At 50.8% G+C, this 16,007-nt stretch overlaps 1 protein-coding gene across 1 annotated transcript in view; it reads left to right on the forward strand.

Annotated features, from left to right (window-relative positions):
- The window catches only part of cacna2d3a (calcium channel, voltage-dependent, alpha 2/delta subunit 3a), a 167,047-nt gene that overhangs the window by 61,010 nt on the left and 90,030 nt on the right, over window positions 1-16,007 (forward strand). Inside the window, exons 6-7 of the mRNA XM_079638159.1 lie at window positions 9,539-9,670; window positions 15,508-15,568. Coding sequence (XP_079494285.1) covers window positions 9,539-9,670; window positions 15,508-15,568 — 193 coding nt within the window. The remainder of the gene's footprint in view (window positions 1-9,538; window positions 9,671-15,507; window positions 15,569-16,007) is intronic.

The following is a 16,007-nucleotide window of genomic DNA, read 5'->3' on the forward strand; positions in this document are numbered from 1 at the left end:
GTTTGTGATCATGAGTTGCTACTGTACAAACACAAAGCTGTTCGAGAATTGATACGAATTTAAAAAGTAAGAGATGAATAAATGAAATGCAAGCAGTATTCTGAGAGAAAAAGCAACATAAAAATATGCAAAAGATTAATAAAGTCACTTTCCCAAATCACTAGATTTAATAACGCATCATTATTAGTCATAATTCAAATCAAGATATGTGCAACTCAACTAATGTACGAATTACATTTTAAGATGCTGAAGATCATTAGTGCCACAACACACATTTAGCAGTATTAACAATATTAAATATTATGGATCTCACTCTGAAATGGATTTATAAATTGTAGTCATTCGGTAGACTTGATAATTTCCAGTAATTTTGTATGCATGTTATTTGGTAAATCATTGAAGAGGCAAATGAGTCTAAATATGCAAAGTACCGGGAACAGGAGAAGCTGCACTGCTATTATCAACATTCATAACTGCACTTGAGGATATCTGAACATAAATGACTGATATTACTCACTTTATCTTCACGAGTCAAAATGAGAAATACTGAAGTGGCCAAAAGTGATGAACCTTTATTCAAATATTATTACAAATGTGATAAAGGTTTTGTAAGCATATTGCGTAGTTCTTGGATTTGATTGTTATATTTGTGAAAAGCACATGTAGTGACAGGCTGACGAAGAAATTATAAATACATGCAAAGCCAAGAGAGAGCCAACTAAAATATTAATAATGGATTATTTGCTTTTTGTTTTTCTATGCTTTTATAGTGTAGTAAAAATAACTGTAGTTTGCCTTTTTGCCAAATAATTTTGTCAAATAAATTAATATTAAACAGCAATATACTATTTTTTTTTTACTAGTCCTAATTAAACTACAGATATCTACAAGTTAATTTTAGATCTCTAACAATGAACCCATTCAGAATTAGTTATGATTCGAGCGCCCCAGAGTGTGTCCAGGTGTGTGTGAGCGTCCCAGAGTGTGTCCAGGTGTGTGTGAGCGTCCCAGAGTGTGTCCGGGTGTGTGTGAGCGTCCCAGAGTGTGTCCGGGTGTGTGTGAGCGCCCCAGAGTGTGTCCGGATGTGTGTGAGCGTCCCAGAGTGTGTCAGGGTGTGTGTGAGCGCCCCAGAGTGTGTCCGGGTGTGTGTGAGCGTCCCAGAGTGTGTCCGGGTGTGTGTGAGCGTCCCAGAGTGTGTCCGGGTGTGTGTGAGCGTCCCAGAGTGTGTCCGGGTGTGTGTGAGCGTCCCAGAGTGTGTCCGGGTGTGTGTGAGCGTCCCAGAGTGTGTCCGGGTGTGTGTGAGCGCCCCAGAGTGTGTCCAGGTGTGTGTGAGCGCCCCAGAGTGTGTCCGGGTGTGTGTGAGCGCCCCAGAGTGTGTCCGGGTGTGTGTGAGCGCCCCAGAGTGTGTCCAGGTGTGTGTGAGCGCCCCAGAGTGTGTCCAGGTGTGTGTGAGCGTCCCAGAGTGTGTCCGGGTGTGTGTGAGCGTCCCAGAGTGTGTCCGGGTGTGTGTTAGCGCCCCAGAGTGTGTCCGGGTGTGTGTGAGCGCCCCAGAGTGTGTCCGGGTGTGTGTGAGCGCCCCAGAGTGTGTCCGGGTGTGTGTGAGCGCCCCAGAGTGTGTCCGGGTGTGTGTGAGCGCCCCAGAGTGTGTCCGGGTGTGTGTGAGCGCCCCAGAGTGTGTCCAGGTGTGTGTGAGCGCCCCAGAGTGTGTCCGGGTGTGTGTGAGCGCCCCAGAGTGTGTCCGGGTGTGTGTGAGCGCCCCAGAGTGTGTCCGGGTGTGTGTGAGCGCCCCAGAGTGTGTCCGGGTGTGTGTGAGCGCCCCAGAGTGTGTCCAGGTGTGTGTGAGCGCCCCAGAGTGTGTCCGGGTGTGTGTGAGCGCCCCAGAGTGTGTCCAGGTGTGTGTGAGCGCCCCAGAGTGTGTCCGGGTGTGTGTGAGCGCCCCAGAGTGTGTCCGGGTGTGTGTGAGCGCCCCAGAGTGTGTCCGGGTGTGTGTGAGCGCCCCAGAGTGTGTCCGGGTGTGTATGAGCGCCCCAGAGTGTGTCCGGTGTGTGTGAGCGCCCCAGAGTGTGTCCGGGTGTGTGTGAGCGCCCCAGAGTGTGTCCGGGTGTGTATGAGCGCCCCAGAGTGTGTCCGGGTGTGTATGAGCGTCCCAGAGTGTGTCCGGGTGTGTGTGAGCGCCCCAGAGTGTGTCCGGGTGTGTGTGAGCGCCCCAGAGTGTGTCCAGGTGTGTGTGAGCGCCCCAGAGTGTGTCCGGGTGTGTGTGAGCGCCCCAGAGTGTGTCCGGGTGTGTATGAGCGCCCCAGAGTGTGTCCAGGTGTGTGTGAGCGTCCCAGAGTGTGTCCGGGTGTGTGTGAGCGCCCCAGAGTGTGTCCAGGTGTGTATGAGCGCCCCAGAGTGTGTCCGGGTGTGTATGAGCCGGCTCCTAATGTCCGTACCAGTGGAAATTACTGAATGACTTGATCTCAATCTCAATTTATACAGCACAAAAAAGTGTCCACAGCGCTTATTGTGTGCAGCAGCAGCACATAAACATGCCAGATATATACAATAAAAGGATCACAATGTAAAAGATGAATATAGTGTACATAGAGATACGCTTGTGCTTTAACCACACACACACACACACGCGCACACGCACACACACACACACACGCATGCGCCGGGAGCGCCGACCATTTTACCCATCATTGAATTAGCAAAAGTGGATCCGGACGCCCTAGTGCACTGTGCTTTAAGTTTAGACCATGCGCTTAGATCCTTAAAATAGGGCTCTAACTAAGTCTCCTTTATTGCCGCTGGTTCTGCCTCCTCCTACAGCACACTGGCTCCTCCTACAGCACACTGGCTCCTCCTACAGCACACTGGCTCCTCCTACAGCACACTGGCTCCTCCTACAGCACACTGGCTCCTCCTACAGCACACTGGCTCCTCCTACAGCACACTGGCTCCTCCTACAGCACACAGGCTCCTCCTAGAGCACACTGGCTCCTCCTACAGCACACCGACTCCTCCTACAGCACACTGGCTCCTCCTACAGCACACTGACTCCTCCTACAGCACACTGACTCCTCCTACAGCACACTGACTCCTCCTACAGCACACCGACTCCTACAGCACACTGACTCCTCCTACAGCACACTGGCTCCTCCTACAGCACACTGACTCCTCCTACAGCACACTGGCTCCTCCTACAGCACACTGGCTCCTCCTACAGCACACTGGCTCCTCCTACAGCACACTGGCTCCTCCTACAGCACACTGACACACTGACTCCTCCTACAGCACACTGACTCCTCCTACAGCACACTGGCTCCTCCTACAGCACACCGGCTCCTCCTACAGCACACTGACTCCTCCTACAGCACACTGACTCCTCCTACAGCACACCGGCTCCTCCTACAGCACACTGACTCCTCCTACAGCACACTGACTCCTCCTACAGCACACCGGCTCCTCCTACAGCACACTGGCTCCTCCTACAGCACACTGACTCCTCCTACAGCACACTGGCACACTGTCTCCTACTATAGCACACTGGCACACTGACTCCTCCTACAGCAAACTGACTCCTCCTACAGCAAACTGACTCCTCCTACAGCACACGACTCCTCCTACAGCACACTGACACACTGACTCCTCCTACAGCACACTGACTCCTCCTACAGCACACTGACTCCTCCTACAGCACACCGGCTCCCTACAGCACACTGACTCCTCCTACAGCACACTGACTCCTTCTTACAGCACACTGACTCCTCCTACAGCACACTGACTCCTCCTACAGCACACCGGCTCCTCCTACAGCACACTGGCTCCTCCTACAGCACACTGGCTCCTCCTACAGCACACTGACTCCTCCTACAGCACACCGGCTCCTCCTACAGCACACTGACTCCTCCTACAGCACACTGGCTCCTCCTACAGCACACTGACTCCTCCTACAGCACACCGGGTCCTCCTACAGCACACTGGCTCCTCCTACAGCACACTGACTCCTCCTACAGCACACTGGCACACTGTCTCCTACTACAGCACACTGGCACACTGACTCCTCCTACAGCACACTGACTCCTCCTACAGCACACGACTCCTCCTACAGCACACTGGCTCCTCCTACAGCACACTGACACACTGACTCCTCCTACAGCACACTGACTCCTCCTACAGCACACTGGCTCCTCCCACAGCACACCGACTCCTCCTACAGCACACCGACTCCTCCTACAGCACACGACTCCTCCTACAGCACACTGACTCCTCCTACAGCACACTGACACACTGACTCCTCCTACAGCACACTGGCTCCTCCTACAGCACACTGACACACTGACTCCTCCTACAGCACACTGACTCCTCCTACAGCACACTGGCTCCTCCTACAGCACACTGACTCCTCCTACAGCACACTGGCACACTGTCTCCTACTACAGCACACTGGCACACTGACTCCTCCTACAGCCCACTGGCTCCTCCTACGACACACTGACTCCTCCTACAGCACACTGACTCCTCCTACAGCACACTGGCTCCTCCTACAGCACACCGACTCCTCCTACAGCACACCGACTCATCCTACAGCACACGACTCCTCCTACAGCACACTGGCTCCTCCTACAGCACACTGACACACTGACTCCTCCTACAGCACACTGACGACTCCTACAGCACACTGGCTCCTCCTACAACACTGACACACTGACTCCTCCTACAGCACACTGACTCCTCCTACAGCACACTGTCTCCTCCTACAGCACACTGACACACTGACTCCTCCTACAGCACACTGACACACTGACTCCTCCTACAGCACACTGACTCCTCCTACAGCACACTGGCTCCTCCTACAGCACACTGACTCCTCCTACAGCACACGACTCCTCCTACAGCACACTGGCTCCTCCTACAGCACACTGACACACTGACTCCTCCTACAGCACACTGACTCCTCCTACAGCACACTGGCTCCTCCTACAGCACACCGACTCCTCCTACAGCACACCGGCTCCTCCTACAGCACACTGGCTCCTCCTACAGCACACTGACACACTGACTCCTCCTACAGCACACTGACTCCTCCTACAGCACACTGGCTCCTCCTACAACACTGACACACTGACTCCTCCTACAGCACACTGACTCCTCCTACAGCACACTGTCTCCTCCTACAGCACACTGACACACTGACTCCTCCTACAGCACACTGACACACTGACTCCTCCTACAGCACACTGACTCCTCCTACAGCACACTGGCTCCTCCTACAGCACACTGGCTCCTCCTACAGCACACTGACTCCTCCTACAGCACACTGGCTCCTCCTACAGCACACCGGCTCCTCCTACAGCACACAGGCTCCTCCTACAGCACACCGACTCCTCCTACAGCACACCGACTCCTCCTACAGCACACTGACTCCTCCTACAGCACACTGACTCCTCCTACAGCACACCGGCTCCTCCTACAGCACACTGGCTCCTCCTATAGCACACTGACTCCTCCTACAGCACACAGGCTCCTCCTACAGTACACCGGCTCCTCCTACAGAACACCGGCTCCTCCTACAGCACACCGGCTCCTCCTACAGCACACCGGCTCCTCCTACAGCACACCGGCTCCTCCTACAGCACACTGGCTCCTCCTACAGCACACTGGCTCCTCCTACAGCACACTGACTCCTCCTACAGCACACTGACTCCTCCTACAGCACACCGGCTCCTCCTACAGTACACCGGCTCCTCCTACAGAACACCGGCTCCTCCTACAGCACACCGGCTCCTCCTACAGCACACTGACTCCTCCTACAGCACACCGGCTCCTCCTACAGCACACCGACTCCTCCTACAGCACACCGGCTCCTCCTACAGAACACCGGCTCCTCCTACAGCACACTGGCTCCTCCTACAGTACACTGGCTCCTCCTACAGCACACTGACTCCTCCTACAGCACACTGGCTCCTCCTACAGCACACTGACTCCTCCTACAGCACACTGACTCCTCCTACAGCACACTGGCTCCTCCTACAGCACACCGGCTCCTCCTACAGTACACTGGCTCCTCCTACAGCACACTGACACACTGACTCCTCCTACAGCACACTGACACACTGACTCCTCCTACAGCACACTGACTCCTCCTACAGCACACTGGCTCCTCCTACAGCACACTGGCTCCTCCTACAGCACACTGACTCCTCCTACAGCACACTGGCTCCTCCTACAGCACACCGGCTCCTCCTACAGCACACAGGCTCCTCCTACAGCACACCGACTCCTCCTACAGCACACCGGCTCCTCCTACAGCACACTGGCTCCTCCTACAGCACACTGGCTCCTCCTACAGCACACTGACTCCTCCTACAGCACACTGACTCCTCCTACAGCACACCGGCTCCTCCTACAGTACACCGGCTCCTCCTACAGAACACCGGCTCCTCCTACAGCACACCGGCTCCTCCTACAGCACACTGACTCCTCCTACAGCACACCGGCTCCTCCTACAGCACACCGACTCCTCCTACAGCACACCGGCTCCTCCTACAGAACACCGGCTCCTCCTACAGCACACTGGCTCCTCCTACAGTACACTGGCTCCTCCTACAGCACACTGACTCCTCCTACAGCACACTGGCTCCTCCTACAGCACACTGACTCCTCCTACAGCACACTGACTCCTCCTACAGCACACTGGCTCCTCCTACAGCACACCGGCTCCTCCTACAGTACACTGGCTCCTCCTACAGCACACTGACACACTGACTCCTCCTACAGCACACTGACACACTGACTCCTCCTACAGCACACTGACTCCTCCTACAGCACACTGGCTCCTCCTACAGCACACTGGCTCCTCCTACAGCACACTGACTCCTCCTACAGCACACTGGCTCCTCCTACAGCACACCGGCTCCTCCTACAGCACACAGGCTCCTCCTACAGCACACCGACTCCTCCTACAGCACACCGACTCCTCCTACAGCACACTGACTCCTCCTACAGCACACTGACTCCTCCTACAGCACACCGGCTCCTCCTACAGCACACTGGCTCCTCCTATAGCACACTGACTCCTCCTACAGCACACAGGCTCCTCCTACAGTACACCGGCTCCTCCTACAGAACACCGGCTCCTCCTACAGCACACCGGCTCCTCCTACAGCACACCGGCTCCTCCTACAGCACACCGGCTCCTCCTACAGCACACTGGCTCCTCCTACAGCACACTGGCTCCTCCTACAGCACACTGACTCCTCCTACAGCACACTGACTCCTCCTACAGCACACCGGCTCCTCCTACAGTACACCGGCTCCTCCTACAGAACACCGGCTCCTCCTACAGCACACCGGCTCCTCCTACAGCACACTGACTCCTCCTACAGCACACCGGCTCCTCCTACAGCACACCGACTCCTCCTACAGCACACCGGCTCCTCCTACAGAACACCGGCTCCTCCTACAGCACACTGGCTCCTCCTACAGTACACTGGCTCCTCCTACAGCACACTGACTCCTCCTACAGCACACTGGCTCCTCCTACAGCACACTGACTCCTCCTACAGCACACTGACTCCTCCTACAGCACACTGGCTCCTCCTACAGCACACCGGCTCCTCCTACAGTACACTGGCTCCTCCTACAGCACACTGGCTCCTCCTACAGCACACTGGCTCCTCCTACATTAGCCACTCCTCGCAGCTCTCATTACATCTGTCATAGTAAGCAATTACTATTGAACATCAAGTATTGTATATTTCTCAACAGAACACTCACATAATTTAAATATTAATAATAAAAATGATCTTTTCAATGTAAGATGTATATGCACTGTAAATGTAACATCAGAAGAAGGAAGATGTAACAAGCATGAGGAGTCCCCAGAATGCATTGCTCCATTTACACTGAAGGATTATTTCCTTTATTTTGTGGATAAAGCTCCACTTTACTCAGGATTCTGCGGAGAGAATCCCTCTCTCCTCTTCATATGCAAAGTACACTCCAGGGGAAGACGCTCGCTTAATTGTATAAAAATGAAGGACTTTTATCAATGGACCGCTCAGCTCGGGAATATTCATTATTTTGAGTGAGAGTTTTTGTTTTATTTGCACTTTAAATCTGCAGTACTGAAGATTATTCGGTTAAAATTGAAGAAAATCCATTCTTGAGCTAGTACATGACATGAGTGTTGTGTTAGTGTTATAACGGTCTCGTTGCCTTACCCACTCCCACAATGGTAATCTTATATTACTTCAGGTCAGATTCTGCAGATAGGGTCAGTTACCCACAAGGCCATGGGATATGAGTCAGCAGGTACTGTACATCCAGGTCACGGATGGAAACTGCTCATTTTTCGGTTTTACTTCGCTTTAAAAAAAAAAATGATGTAACATGATTTGTGTAGATTCAATGACTTTTTATTTTTTAGCAATTGAGAGGAAGCAATCTGATCGCTTACTTCAGAAGACAACGTGATCACAGAATGTTTTCTTTTTTATAGTTTTCCAAAATGTAGAGTATAAACTGGCCAGGGCACAGATGTCCACAGAGTGCAGACTCAGCTTTAGCAGTGTTGCTGCGACACATCGATCTGAAGCTGGAGTCCAGAGCTCGGATTACTCAACGCCGTGTTTCCGTCCAGAATAAATCAGCATTTTTGAGAGAACTGGCTGACAGTCACTGAAGAGCGCCACCTACTGGCACAGCACTGTACCCTGAAGCCACTGGCGCTCTGGAAACACTGGTTTTGAGCGTGCATCTTTCAGTAAACAAGCTTCATTATGAAACGTTTTGAAATTGCAATGGTTTTCCACTAGGGGGCGATCTCAGTGAACCCATGAGCCAGTGTCTATGTGGTTTATGGTCTATATGGATATTTATCTGATCTCAGATCAGTTCTATTAATCTGTATCCATTTTAAAGACACATTTGTATAACAATGAAGAGTTGTAGTTAATAATATCTTATTAGTCTGATTAATCAAAAATAACGTGTTATTAGGACACTTCATTTTTAATAGTATTAGATGATTTATTAATGATCTCATGACTTACAGCATCAGTTGAGTCGCTTCATAAATCCTCTATATGGGATAGTAAAGTGTCCATCAGACACACACTTCAGGATCTCTCCGGAAGTACACACACACTGCTCTGGTCACACACTGTACGGTCGGGCCGTATGCGATGTCTTATTTACACAGGAATAACTAGATAACGACACACACGTGCACATCCGGGAGTAAAGACGAGGGAACGGACAAGCAGAACACACAGAGACCAGTGGAGCGACACAACTGGTGGAAACATCAGTCCTGGTACTGGGGGAATATCAGCCTCTCGTCCAATCAGATTCGAGGACCAGAACTAATTGTTTTACAAATATAAGTATATTATTCCCGGCTCTGAGGAAGTCTGGGCCGCTTCATGAGACGTGCATGTTGTCCCATAGCCGCTGTTATTCCCAGTGTTCTTCAAGGCTGGACTTGTGCTCTCAGAAAACTGGATCCAGTTAAAACTGTACAAACCAATGATTCCCACTTGTGTTGCAGACTCCGCCATAATGAATGGGGTGTACTGGTCAGAGGCGCTCAACACGGTGTTCGTGGACAACTTCAACAGAGACCCTTCTCTCATATGGCAGTACTTCGGGAGCGCCAAAGGCTTCTTCAGGCAGTATCCAGGTAAGCGCTGGTGTTGGTGATTCCCACAGGCTGCAGGGTTCATGCGGAGTCTGGAAAACACTTGATTTAAGAGTTCAAGGTTTTTGAATATGTACTTTGAAAATGCTTCATATTGTTACCTTCGAATGTCTAGTGTGATGAATAATCAGTAACGCTTGCACACGAGGAGCCTCATGGCTGGGATTCATCAGTTCAGCGGAGACCGGATTCTTCACGACACGGTTTCGTTGACGGCCGACTGGGACAGAAGTGTGAGATATGGATATGATGATGTGAGATATGGATATGATGGGGAGCAGTGATCACATGTACCTTCTGTGTTCAGAATGTGTCAGGCTAAACCTAAATGTTCTCTGCTTTATTTCCTCCCTTGTGTCTGTGGAAATAATTGGTCCTTGTTAGCGATGTGCCAGTGTATCATGAGCAATATCTGCCAGTAAAGTAATAATCTACTCTAATAAACAGTGCAACAGTGCAAAATGCTTAATAACAGCTGATAATCCACAGTGGTAATCCTCCTGTCCATGATGTCCTGACGTGTGATGTGCCGCATGAACACTAAACTCAAGTATAATTGAACGTTCCCATTATAATCTCTGAACACTTCTTTCATGAAAGTTTGATCAGTTTAGTGACAAATTAGTATGGATTACATTTTGATGTCACGGGTAAAGTAATGCATTAAATGTAACCCACATTATGTAATCACATTACTTTTTTGATGTAACTGCAAATTACATAAAACATTTTTTTTTTAAATGCAAGATATTTTGAAACAAGCAGAAAATAAGCATAATAGATAAATCTTTAATTATACATAAATGAGCACATATCATTTTGAAAGAACAAAGTGTTTTTTGCTAAGAATCAACTTTAAAAATTGCACAGTGTAGCTTTATCTTCTTTTGCACAAGAGAGAAAATCACATTGCTTTTGAACACTAAGTTGAGTAAATGACGACAAACTGTACATTGTTGGGTGAACTTCCCTTCAAGTGTTTTACTCTCACACTGATACACTTTAACTTCTCACACACTTTCTCTTTCTCAGTTACATTACAGTTATTATCACAGAATTAAATGTTTTCCTTTTGCTGACATTTGACTCTCATCAGTTCAGTCAAATAACGAGGGAAGTAGATTAAGATTATGATTGATATTGCTTCTGGTTCATGGAAGGGGAAGACAAGACTTGACTTGACAAGAGCGTTGTATTATGGGATACAGTGTTCTGTCCACTACTCTGCTTGTTTATGGCTCCTTTGGGCAAATGCAGTCGTGGGCATCAGTGGGGTAATAAGCAGTCGTGGGCATCAGTGGGGTAATAAGCAGTCGTGGGCATCAGTGGGGTAATAAGCACTCGTGGGCATCAGTGGGGTAATAAGCAGTCGTGGGCATCAGTGGGGTAATAAGCAGTCGTGGGCATCAGTGGGGTAATAAGCAGGCGTGTGCATCAGTGGGGTAATAAGCAGTCGTGGGCATCAGTGGGGTAATAAGCAGGCGTGTGCATCAGTGGGGTAATAAGCAGGCGTGTGCATCAGTGGGGTAATAAGCAGTCGTGGGCATCAGTGGGGTAATAAGCAGGCGTGTGCATCAGTGGGGTAATAAGCAGTCGTGGGCATCAGTGGGGTAATAAGCAGGCGTGTGCATCAGTGGGGTAATAAGCAGGCGTGTGCATCAGTGGGGTAATAAGCACTCGTGGGCATCAGTGGGGTAATATGCAGTCGTGGGCATCAGTGGGGTAATAAGCAGTCGTGTGCATCAGTGGGGTAATAAGCAGTCGTGTGCATCAGTGGGGTAATAAGCAGTCGTGGGCATCAGTGGGGTAATAAGCAGTCGTGGGCATCAGTGGGGTAATAAGCACTCGTGGGCATCAGTGGGGTAATAAGCAGTCGTGGGCATCAGTGGGGTAATAAGCAGGCGTGTGCATCAGTGGGGTAATAAGCACTCGTGGGCATCAGTGGGGTAATAAGCAGTCGTGTGCATCAGTGGGGTAATAAGCAGTCGTGGGCATCAGTGGGGTAATAAGCACTCGTGTGCATCAGTGGGGTAATATGCAGTCGTGGGCATCAGTGGGGTAATAAGCAGGCGTGTGCATCAGTGGGGTAATAAGCACTCGTGGGCATCAGTGGGGTAATAAGCAGTCGTGTGCATCAGTGGGGTAATAAGCAGTCGTGGGCATCAGTGGGGTAATAAGCACTCGTGTGCATCAGTGGGGTAATATGCAGTCGTGGGCATCAGTGGGGTAATAAGCAGGCGTGTGCATCAGTGGGGTAATAAGCAGTCGTGGGCATCAGTGGGGTAATAAGCACTCGTGTGCATCAGTGGGGTAATAAGCACTCGTGGGCATCAGTGGGGTAATAAGCAGTTGTGGGCATCAGTGGGGTAATAAGCAGTCGTGGGCATCAGTGGGGTAATAAGCAGTCGTGTGCATCAGTGGGGTAATAAGCAGTCGTGGGCATCAGTGGGGCAATAAGCACTCGTGGGCATCAGTGGGGTAATAAGTAGTCGTGTGCATCAGTGGGGTAATAAGCAGTCATGTGCATCAGTGGGGTAATAAGCAGTCGTGGGCATCAGTGGGGTAATAAGCACTCGTGTGCATCAGTGGGGTAATATGCAGTCGTGGGCATCAGTGGGGTAATAAGCAGTCGTGGGCATCAGTGGGGTAATAAGCACTTGTGTGCATCAGGGGGGTAATATGCAGTCGTGTGCATCAGTGGGGTAATAAGCAGGCGTGTGCATCAGTGGGGTAATAAGCACTCATGGGCATCAGTGGGGTAATAAGCAGGCGTGTGCATCAGTGGGGTAATAAGCACTCATGGGCATCAGTGGGGTAATAAGCAGTCGTGTGCATCAGTGGGGTAATAAGCAGTCGTGGGCATCAGTGGGGTAATAAGCACTCGTGGGCAGCAGTGGGGTAATAAGCAGTCGTGGGCATCAGTGGGGTAATAAGCACTCGTGGGCATCAGTGGGGTAATAAGCTCTCGTGGGCATCAGTGGGGTAATAAGCACTCGTGGGCATCAGTGGGGTAATAAGCACTCGTGGGCATCAGTGGGGTAATAAGCAGTCGTGTGCATCAGTGGGGTAATAAGCAGTCGTGGGCATCAGTGGGGTAATAAGCAGTCGTGTGCATCAGTGGGGTAATAAGCAGGCGTGTGCATCAGTGGGGTAATAAGCAGTCGTGGGCATCAGTGGGGTAATAAGCAGGCGTGTGCATCAGTGGGGTAATAAGCAGTCGTGGGCATCAGTGGGGTAATAAGCACTCGTGGGCATCAGTGGGGTAATAAGCACTCGTGGGCATCAGTGGGGTAATAAGCTCTCGTGGGCATCAGTGGGGTAATAAGCACTCGTGGGCATCAGTGGGGTAATAAGCACTCGTGGGCATCAGTGGGGTAATAAGCACTCGTGGGCATCAGTGGGGTAATAAGCACTCGTGGGCATCAGTGGGGTAATAAGCACTCGTGGGCATCAGTGGGGTAATAAGCAGTCGTGGGCATCAGTGGGGTAATAAGCACTCGTGGGCATCAGTGGGGTAATAAGCACTCGTGGGCATCAGTGGGGTAATAAGCACTCGTGGGCATCAGTGGGGTAATAAGCAGTCGTGTGCATCAGTGGGGTAATAAGCACTCGTGGGCATCAGTGGGGTAATAAGCACTCGTGGGCATCAGTGGGGTAATAAGCAGTCGTGTGCATCAGTGGGGTAATAAGCAGTCGTGGGCATCAGTGGGGTAATAAGCAGTCGTGTGCATCAGTGGGGTAATAAGCAGGCGTGTGCATCAGTGGGGTAATAAGCAGTTGTGGGCATCAGTGGGGTAATAAGCAGTCGTGGGCATCAGTGGGGTAATATGCAGTCGTGGGCATCAGTGGGGTAATAAGCAGTCGTGGGCATCAGTGGGGTAATAAGCAGTCGTGGGCATCAGTGGGGTAATGAGCAGTCGTGTGCATCAGTGGGGTAATAAGCAGTCGTGTGCATCAGTGGGGTAATAAGCAGTCGTGTGCATCAGTGGGGTAATATGCAGTCGTGGGCATCAGTGGGGTAATAAGCAGTCGTGGGCATCAGTGGGGTAATAAGCAGTCGTGGGCATCAGTGGGGTAATATGCAGTCGTGGGCATCAGTGGGGTAATAAGCAGTCGTGTGCATCAGTGGGGTAATAAGCACTCGTGGGCATCAGTGGGGTAATAAGCAGTCGTGGGCATCAGTGGGGTAATAAGCACTCGTGGGCATCAGTGGGGTAATAAGCACTCGTGGGCATCAGTGGGGTAATAAGCAGTCGTGGGCATCAGTGGGGTAATAAGCACTCGTGGGCATCAGTGGGGTAATAAGCACTCGTGGGCATCAGTGGGGTAATAAGCACTCGTGGGCATCAGTGGGGTAATAAGCAGTCGTGTGCATCAGTGGGGTAATAAGCACTCGTGGGCATCAGTGGGGTAATAAGCACTCGTGGGCATCAGTGGGGTAATAAGCAGTCGTGTGCATCAGTGGGGTAATAAGCAGTCGTGGGCATCAGTGGGGTAATAAGCAGTCGTGTGCATCAGTGGGGTAATAAGCAGGCGTGTGCATCAGTGGGGTAATAAGCAGTCGTGGGCATCAGTGGGGTAATAAGCAGTCGTGGGCATCAGTGGGGTAATATGCAGTCGTGGGCATCAGTGGGGTAATAAGCAGTCGTGGGCATCAGTGGGGTAATAAGCAGTCGTGGGCATCAGTGGGGTAATGAGCAGTCGTGTGCATCAGTGGGGTAATAAGCAGTCGTGTGCATCAGTGGGGTAATAAGCAGTCGTGTGCATCAGTGGGGTAATATGCAGTCGTGGGCATCAGTGGGGTAATAAGCAGTCGTGGGCATCAGTGGGGTAATAAGCAGTCGTGGGCATCAGTGGGGTAATATGCAGTCGTGGGCATCAGTGGGGTAATAAGCAGGCGTGTGCATCAGTGGGGTAATAAGCACTCGTGGGCATCAGTGGGGTAATAAGCAGTCGTGGGCATCAGTGGGGTAATAAGCAGTCGTGTGCATCAGTGGGGTAATAAGCAGTCGTGGGCATCAGTGGGGTAATAAGCAGTCGTGTGCATCAGTGGGGTAATAAGCACTCGTGGGCATCAGTGGGGTAATAAGCAGTCGTGTGCATCAGTGGGGTAATAAGCAGTCGTGGGCATCAGTGGGGTAATAAGCAGTCGTGTGCATCAGTGGGGTAATAAGCAGTCGTGGGCATCAGTGGGGTAATAAGCACTCGTGGGCATCAGTGGGGTGATAAGCAGTCGTGGGCATCAGTGGGGTAATAAGCAGTCGTGTGCATCAGTGGGGTAATAAGCACTCGTGGGCATCAGTGGGGTAATAAGCAGTCGTGGGCATCAGTGGGGTAATGACCAGTCGTGTGCATCAGTGGGGTAATAAGCACTCGTGGGCATCAGTGGGGTAATAAGCAGTCGTGTGCATCAGTGGGGTAATAAGCACTCGTGGGCATCAGTGGGGTAATAAGCACTCGTGGGCATCAGTGGGGTAATAAGCACTCGTGGGCATCAGTGGGGTAATAAGCAGTCGTGTGCATCAGTGGGGTAATAAGCACTCGTGTGCATCAGTGGGGTAATAAGCAGTCGTGGGCATCAGTGGGGTAATAAGCAGTCGTGTGCATCAGTGGGGTAATAAGCAGTCGTGTGCATCAGTGGGGTAATAAGCAGTCGTGGGCATCAGTGGGGTAATGACCAGTCGTGTGCATCAGTGGGGTAATAAGCACTCGTGGGCATCAGTGGGGTAATAAGCACTCGTGGGCATCAGTGGGGTAATAAGCACTCGTGGGCATCAGTGGGGTAATAAGCTCATGTAGATGTTCCTCTATCTCCACAGGTATAAAGTGGACGGCTGATGAACATGGGGTTCTAGAATTTGACTGTCGAAATCGGAAATGGTGAGTTATGTTTTGCCCTCACCTTTTGAAACATCATGAGGATGTATAACTCTTATCCATAAAAAGACTTAAAATTGATTGTAACAAAAGCCGCTTTTCCACTGTCGGGCCAAACCGTCTCTTCGCTCAACGGTTACCGATCCGGCACAGCCGGTCCAGATATGCTTTCATTTTGATAACGGAGTTGGAATGTAATACAAACGCACCAGTCGTTGCCTTGGAGGATGATCAGATATTTCTTGTAACTTTATTGTTAGCTTGTGTTAACTTCGCTCAAATAGCTACAGAGCAGCTGTTAAGGTCCTTGCACACTGAGGCCAACATTTTCGTGTGCGTGTTTTCGTATTCGTCATCCTAAAAAGTATAACACAACACAACACAATACAAAATGGAGTCTTCAGGCAGTGAGAATGATGTTGTTGTCCTCTCTCTTTAAAAG

This window comes from Phoxinus phoxinus (genome assembly GCF_949152265.1).
Source record: "Phoxinus phoxinus genome assembly, chromosome: 15".
NCBI lineage: Eukaryota > Metazoa > Chordata > Actinopteri > Cypriniformes > Leuciscidae > Phoxinus > Phoxinus phoxinus.